The 8,760-nt window shown below is 36.3% G+C and overlaps 1 protein-coding gene across 1 annotated transcript; it reads right to left on the bottom strand.

The window, feature by feature from the left end:
- Positions 1-4,499: 4,499 nt before the first annotated feature.
- Positions 4,500-4,970, bottom strand: LOC113325865. Its single transcript, XM_026573732.1, has one exon. The coding sequence runs from the start codon at positions 4,968-4,970 to the stop codon at positions 4,500-4,502; it is 471 nt and encodes a 156-aa protein (XP_026429517.1).
- Between the last annotated feature and the right edge of the window lie 3,790 nt (positions 4,971-8,760).

The following is an 8,760-nucleotide window of genomic DNA, read 5'->3' as shown; positions in this document are numbered from 1 at the left end:
TTTTCTCATTCCTCTGTTTTTGTGGATTTAAATTTTGCTTAGGTTCTTAAGAAATTCCATACTTTACTGTTAAATCTCGATAAATTAATAAAACTGTGATCGACAAATGGCCGGCAATGACCTGAATTATTACCGGAAAAAGATATGAAAATGTAAACCCATGTCCATGTTAAAATTCTAGTGGATTCCCATTTTAGTAAACCACAGTACATATTTCGGATTCTTCGTGGTACTTTACTATGTTTGGTGACATAGTCACACTGGAATAAATTCCAATGAATCAATTCTGTTTCTACACAAAGTAAATGTTCCATGAAAATAATTAAAAAGCACTCTGTACTCTACAGAATGAATGATGTTACAAATCCATTTTGTAAATTAATTCTCTCATTTTCATGGTGATGATGAAATTGTCAAATTGCAATTGGATAGAGGACTAGTTCAATAGGACTGCACCAAATCTATGCCAGTATGGTACGGGGATGACCGTACTCGTACTATTTCCGGTAAGTTGAATTGTTAAGCCTTGGAGACAACAAATACTGATGGATGTAAAGTGCAAGCAACACAAAGTGTTCTTAAAAAATTTAAGGAACACAGAGATCTATCAAAATTTGGGGTGGCACAGATTGAATACAATTTGGAGAAAACAATGTTAAGTTTCCCCTTGCAAGTGTACCTCATGATCTAAAGTACAATTCTAAAATAGAAATCTTAGACTGCACTTCATATTCAAGGAGTAGCATCTAAGTATTCTGCATCATATGTGCAACAAGTTGGGATATTTATACTGAAAATGAGATTTAGAATTGCAACTGACATAGTGTTGTTTTTTGTTGCCTTGGTGTTAACTCCATTGTGTGCAAGTTGGGGAGAAGTGAACAATGCTCTATAAGTTAAGATTGTAGAATCTTAGGGGTTTCAGTCAGGAGTTTACTCTGCTTCAAATTCTCTGTGTCTTGTGCTTACCTCAAGCTAGCTAGTTGAGTGAATTAATGGTCTAACTACATCCAAAATTAATGGAGTTGAACTAAACTCAAATTGCAAAAACTAGTCAACTTCTTGTGTTCCAAAAATTATGTATTGAATTCCATAAAAATTGTAGGAACGCAACAAGTTGGGAACCAGTAAGCTATCGGCTGTCTACTGTCTAGAATGCAGCATACAAGTTTTATTATTAGAGTATTAAAAGTAACTAGGACGTACAAATAACAAGGAATCGAAGGAATCAAGGAGAAGAAGAAGTCACTGATGACGAATGAAGTGGTTTTATAATCAGATCCAAGAAATGACGACATGCCTAAGAAGCAAGTACCTAATCAGGAAACAGGGTTAAGTTCACACTACTATGAATAATGTGCAAGATGCTTCCCTAGAACTTTGTTCCTAGTTCAAACTGTATACAGCACTACTTTGTAAACCTAGGCCACATTTGAACATCTATTTGGGTCACCCAAATGGGGGTAGTGAAAGAAGGACCACGTGTAGCCCTAGGCTTGACTGCGTTTGTTTTGGAACGATTTTTTGGGACCATGGTTTATTTTTGGTAAAGATATTAGAAGTAAATTTAGGTCATCATTTATCTAGATATTTATATTAATAACTAAATTACCCTCCTGATTAATTTTAAGTGATGATTAGTTAGTGTTAATAATAGTTAGTATAATGATTAGTGAGATGATTAAGTTAAAGATAATTAGTGAGATTAAAAAATCAGATGTTTTTTTTTAAAGAAGTAGAATTATTGAGAGAGTAAAGTTACAGAAGATGAAGAAGGAAAACATGAAAAACAATGGATTTTACCAACCACAACTGGAGGAAGGGTATTTGGGTACTCAGGTGTGCTTCAAACTTAGATAATGTTGGTTGAATTGCTTCAAACTTTCAAAAAAAAAATGAAAAGTTTTATGTAGATTTGGGTCAGTTCAGTTACCATATGTCAAGAACATGTAACCGAACACACCTGAAAGTGTAGTTCGGTTACGTTTTCCAAACACGCAGGTTACGAACTCGTTCGTTAATGGAGGTTTTGGTCGTACAATGTAATGTTCGGTTACCTAGGATAAAATGGTAGGTAACCGAACTTTGAACTTAACAATTTATTTGGGTACATCTTGTGTGTTCGGTTAGTTCGCAAACTTCAACGCAACCAAGTTCCTAACCGAACTGCAAGTTAAAAGTAACCTAGTGTTAGAAGTTCGGTTGGTTCGCAAACTTCAACATATTTTGCGAATCAACCGAACTGGGCTTATATATGCATATATGCAATTAGGCAAACGTTCGGTTACTACGAAATTTATTTCTTGGCGAATTAGGTAGAGTTCGGTTACGAAGTTTCAAAGGTAGAGTTCGGTTACAAAGAAAACTTAACATTTTTGCGAACGAACCGAACTTGTGGACTTCTCATTATTTTCGTAAACTAAAGTTCGGTGATATCCTTATTTTGTGAAGGAACCGAACTTATGGACTTCTGTTGTTCTAATACAAGAAGTTCGGTTAAAAGTATTTTTTACGAATCAACCGAACTCTATTGGCTAAGTTCGGTTACTTTGTAGTTTTAAATTTTTTTTGCGAAAAAACCGAACTCTATTGGCTAAGTTCGGTTATTTTGGAACTCAAGATAGTGGCCGCAACAACACAGTTCGGTTAGACTGGATTTGCTTTTTTTTTTTTTCGGTTCTAAGGGTGGAGTTAGGTTACTTTGTAGTTTTAAAATTTTTTGCGAAACAACTGAACAGAGAGTTCGGTGACTTAGTTTTAAATCCAATAGAACCGAACTGTTCTTCGTGTTCTTCATTTTCAAGAAGTTCGGTTAGTAAACTAGGGTTTTCTGGAAAATCGGCCTAACCGAACATGGCTCTGTAACTCCTACTAAAACCCTATTCTGATGATTTCTATTCGATTGAAGCAATCAAAATCAAATTAAAATGAAGGGTTTGTTGGAAAATACCTCCGGAGTGGTCCCATGGCAGAATCAGGCTGCGGCTGGCGTCTTTTATACTCGATGAAATTATCATGTAACAGAACTTAATTGTGATTGCATTGATGTTGTTAAATTTCTTAAATAGGCGGTGGTGGTGGTGGTAATCAGTGGTTGGTGGTGGTGATAATCGGAGGTGGTGGTGGTGGTGGTGGTAATCGGCGGTGGTGGTGGTAATCGGTGGTTGGTGGTGGTGATAATTGGAGGTTGTGGTGGTGGTAATCGGTGGTGGTGGGCGGTGGTGGTGGGAGGAGGTGGTGGTTATATATATATGTATAGGTGGTTATTAGGTTGGTTTTAAAATAAATTAGGTTAAGGGTAGGTTAGTCATTTTAACGTTTTAGGACACCTCTTATCACTATAGGGAAGGTGGCCTAATAAAACCACGGTCCCCTCAAAAAAATCATGGTCCCTAAAAAATCATTCTTGTTTTGAGGCAGGAGTGGGTGATAACCCGAATGGTTAACACCTATATGGCCCATAAAGTTTCAACGGTCAACTATCATCTAGCCAAACATCTTAGAATAGGACATGAAACAAGTCTAACTTTTTGAAACCGAAATGGTAACCGTGTATTAGTAGCTTCGAATATACAAAATTGACAACCGGTTTAAAAGACCGTTTCAACAGTCATTTAGATCCAAAATAACTAATACCAAGTCTCTCTATTTAATTAGGAAGTTCGGCCTACGATGAAAAGAGGCAAAAATATCCTTGTTCAACTGAGTAGTATATTTAGACGTAATATCCACAAAGAATTTAGTTTATCGATAAACATGCTTAAAATAAATATCCGCAAACATAGTCTTTAATCTTTTTCATCTTCCCATAATGCGCCAAGAGTAAGATCTTTTTGCTCATAACTCTTCAACCTGCGAGAATTACTAGCAACCAGAAGCATAACTAATCTTTGTTTTAAGTGCATGGAAATTCGAAACAAGATGAAAACCATTTAAAACAAGTTGCATTTCTAGATTTTGCTTCAGCTTCTGCTTCTACTTCGGTTTGGATATCTTTTGTATGTGTTTGTGGATAAGTAAAAGTCTATCACATAAGTTTTTTTTTTTTGAAAATAGAATAGATTACCAAAAGAAGAGGGTTAATCCATTGATTCAGACTCGTTGGAGATCAAATCAGTTTGATTTGCTCCTCTGATGACTGAATCTGCAGAATTAACACCGTCTGGAGAGTTTACAATAGAATTTAAGTTACAAACATTCTGAGCTTTGACAGAGTCGAAAGCTATTGAAGGAATTAAAAACCTAGGTACAGAATTTAACCAACATTCAGTTCGATCTTCTCTTCTTCCCTTTTTAGCCAATAGATCAGTTACTTTGTTTGCGCGTCTGTCTACATGTTGGAAACCCAAAAAAGAAACTAGTGTTGTAACTGAAGCTTTGACTTCTTCTGAGATTGATAGGCATTTCCATTGGATTGAAACTTCTTTCCCTTGTAGAAAATTTATAGTTACTTGATTATCACCTTCAATGTCCAGATTTTGTAGGTTGTTTTGTATGGCCTATCTTGTTGTGTGCAGAAGAGTTAGAGCTTCTGCTTCTTCTGCTGTTGATGCTCTGAAGATGCCCATTCCTGCTCCCTTGCCTGTACCTAACCAATTACGCAACACAAACCCAAATCCTGCATTAGTATTTTTGGACACCCAAGAAGCATCACAATTCAGTTTAATGATGTCTCTACTAGGGAAGATCCATTGTATATTCTTTGCAGTATTTTTGCTGTGCTTATGTAAGTTAATGCTGCTACTGTGAGGGTGCCAGTAATTGTAGTGACGAGCAATGTCAACTGCAAGTTGTTCAGGTGTTCGTTCTTTTTTTTCAAACACTCTTAGGCATCTCTCTTTCCAAACGAACCAACATTTGGTTGCAGCCAAAGCCATTGAAGTAGAATTTGTATCTCCTTGAAGCCAAACATTGTATTGTTCCAAAAAAGATGGATTAGTAGAGTTAGAAATTACTCCATGTATCGCCATTGGGGCTAGGTTCCAAACTGCTGTTGCATACTCACATTCGAAGAACAGATGAAAAGTCTATCACATAGGTTAGAATAAAGATAATTTGTTTAGGAAGTTTTTACTTTTTTTTTCTAAAGGTCAATCCAAGAAATCATAAGCAAAACCAATTTGCTTCATGAAAAAATCATTCTGTAATTGCGTTCTCAATCTAATTTTTGATTTTTTTGCTTAAAGAATTTGAATTTCTGAAAATAAAAATTCTCAATTTTACTATATTATTCTTCAATTACAAAGGAGTAGGTCAGTAACCTCGCAACCAGATGTACACCGACACCTTTCTGAAGGACAAGCCCAATTCTGTTATCGTAAAAATCATGATTGGCTATGCAGCACCTCAATCTATTCAGAAAAATTACCATGTCCTCTCCAAGCTAACCAAAGGTGGAAAAAGCTAAAACATCCCAAAGCATATTCCTGAGCACTGCACTTATCCAAATACCTTTTACGCTTACGAGTGAGTGACGGCATTAGAGATAGCAATGATTGGTATGAAAGCACGAACCCCTTCTTTGAAAGGGGAAACCCCAGTAACATCAAAACATGTATCTTGACTATTTGAAAAATAGTTTCTTGAATTTACTTTTAGGTACAAATAATTTGCTAAATACCTTAATGACTATAGGAAGCTTTTTCACATGCTACCCTCAGGTTCGTAGGTTGTACAAAAATTTCTAGAGCAGCTGTTATGTATGAGATTAGGTTGTTTAGGGACGTTTAACAATTCTCTTCCTACTAGACCTATGCTTTGTCATCGCGGGATGCAGCTAGAAACGGATATGTGTGTTTTCTGCAATAGTACCAGGAAACAGCTGATCACCTTCTAATGAATTGCAATTTTTCCTTTGAGGTATGTGACTATTTCATTAAATCCTTTCGTATCTCTTGGCCTCTTTCAGCTACTATAACTCAACTCTTTATGGCATGGGATTGGAATGTTTTACGAGGCGGATGTAAGTCAATTTGGAACATTGCTCACTATGCCATTCTTTGGAACCTGTGGAATGAAAGAAATAGTAGGGCTTTTGGGGGAAGGAAGAAGTCTGTGGAGGAGATTATCATTTTGATCAAGCAGACTGTAGTTTTGTGGAAATGTTATACTGAATTTTCGATTTTGTTGACACCACCTCGGTTTTACATAAATGGGAAACAGTATTACATCTGTAAGATAGTCCGTGAGACTTTAAAATTGTAACTTTTGTTCTTAGGCTTTGCCTATTTTCTCTTAATATAACCTTTTTCATTCAAAAAAAAAAAAAAAAAGAAGAAGGTTGTTTAGGATTTATAAATTGTGTTTCCACTAACCACCAACTGAACCCTAGATATTAAATCCTTTAGCTAGGTTGTTTGGATATATATCGGAGGGCAGAGTAGTCTCGTACTCAAACAAAAGAAGGAAAAAATCGTTCTCAGAGGATTGTTAGAAGTTTGGTTGCATGTGGCAATCATTTAGGCGTTAAAGACTCAACCCAAAGTCATTACCAAAGAAGAAAAATCAACAAAATGTGCTTGCATTGTGTTTATAGTAGTAACTCTACAGCCAAATAGGACAATTTCTCTCTATTAACCGGAAAATTTGCTTCTATAGAACAACAGAGAATTAAACTTACAAGTTGCAACCCTTTCTGTTCACAGCCGGCAGTCAATCCTAACTTTTCACTCGAAATGGGATGTTAGTATGTTACTATTTCAGCTAGTGCGGCATGGGTCCCACTTCAGTAGGGATTCAGTTCTGGACACTATTCCCCTTGACGTATCGTACAGTGGTCCGGCCCCGTACGCTCGTTAAAGGCCAATAACTTTCTGTTCAGTGGGGCCCGCTGGTTTTAACCACGAAGCAAATTTGGTTCACTTGATGCTTTAGTTAGATCACATGCAGTATGGACTTGGGTCACCGTAATAACGGTGACAAATTCGAAGTTTTGAACTCCCAATTTTTACTGCTTGGTTAATCATCTATGGAAACCATCAAATGGAAAATACGCAAAAACAAGTTTTTAACGACAATAAGCAAAACAGGTGTACAGACAAGTGTACACACGTGCAGTCTGGAGTTTCTGCAGAGAAATGTAAATGTCCACTTCTAATCTAATAAAGAAAGAAGATCAGCTCGTGAATTAACAGTGGTTTTATCAGCCACTTGGAGCTTAGTTTAGTAGAAAATATAGCTGGTGATGCATGTTAAGGTGACTCTGTTTCAACCCACCATTCTTGATCATCATAGGATACATAATACTTTAACTAATTAAGCAATCTTAGATAAGATAATAATACGTGACACGACAGAAAATACACTGTACATGAAGCTTTGAACGTGGTGCTGACACATTTTATTCTCTTCCTGACTCAATTAAGTCCTTAACTTGAAGAAAAAGTCGAGCCTAATCTAACGTACTGTTCCCGGCCCTTACCTGATTTGCACGATCAAGCCAGTAAAAATACTGAATGTACGCATGCATGATTTTGCAATTACAAGAGATTTGTTTAGAGACCTGACGCAGCAGACACGTTACGGATATGGTACACCATAGATTCCCCAAAACACAGTCTCTAACATTCGTTGCTATAGCCTATAGTGGTTCTGTATTTCTCTACATTTTTAGAGAAATGGAGAGATAATTAGCTGCCGCAGTGTTTCCTCTTAGTATCAAGAGACAGTTCACTACAAGAAACTTAATATATTACAGCACCCAATGATTATGGCAAAAATCCATATTAGTGTCGCGAGAATCTATGTAGCAAGAAGTCTATTGTTGCACCTAATCTTTATTGGTGCAGCAAGAAATTATGTTTTTTTGCCACACTTTTTTCATCTTGTGGCTACAGTTATGTGGCAAAACTTTTATTTTGCAGCAGTGAATTATAACTTTTAGCTACAGCTAAAAAGTACTGTGGCTAGAAATGTGCTTTTGCAACACCTATATTGAAGGTTTGGCAATATATGGTGTAGCAATAGCTATACTTTCTTGTAGTGGTTTCCGGACAGAGTATTTACCGACTGACACATTCAATTTAGGAAAAAAATTTGCTCTAGCGCTGCTAGATCATTTTTGATCTAGCAACACCAGGTCCATACATGTGTCCATTTGTGATGTCAGCTAACCCATCCTTCTAACCTTAGTTAAGTGTGAACGAATTTTAAGCTGCTAAAAACATTCAACGTATTTTTCAGGAATATCGACACTCTTGGCCGCAACAACGAGTAAAGATGCTGTAAATTTGTAGGAAACCTAAACGCGATCAAACTGATTTTGGTAGAGGTTTGCATCTAAATATATTTTTTTGTACATGATTGTAATGTTTTTTATTTCCTTAAATATTGTATATGCGCACTCTAACAGATGGAGATAATAGTGACAAGTGGGATCGCTAGTACAGCCGTTCGGAGTCTTCCGATATATATAAGAAGAACAATTTGCAACCAGCAATGCCATAAAACTTTAGAAACTAATAGAATTCATTTGTTTTTCAAAGAATATAAGTTATTGGTTTAATGTCTCACAACTGTGAACATGATATATTTCATTGAGTATTTATACATATTACAAGAGAATAAATCAACTAGAATATGAACGAGTTTACAAGGCACTTTACAGCATACGACTAGGAATACAAGACTAAGTTACAGCAAGAGACTAGGACTCTATAACAAAATACAAAACAGATTCTGACTTGGTTTTACGTTCTGGTGTTGTGTGTTGTGGACGCACACTCCAAGTGTGTAAGATATGTACGTCTAATACCCCCCCCC

Source organism: Papaver somniferum, unplaced genomic scaffold, assembly GCF_003573695.1.
Source record: "Papaver somniferum cultivar HN1 unplaced genomic scaffold, ASM357369v1 unplaced-scaffold_0, whole genome shotgun sequence".
Lineage (NCBI taxonomy): Eukaryota > Viridiplantae > Streptophyta > Magnoliopsida > Ranunculales > Papaveraceae > Papaver > Papaver somniferum.
This window is presented reverse-complemented; position numbering and strand designations above follow the sequence as displayed.

Coding starts and splice junctions, on each gene's coding strand:
- LOC113325865 (XM_026573732.1), bottom strand. CDS start 4,970: ATGGCGATACATGGAGTAATTTCTAACTCTACTAATCCATCTTTTTTG.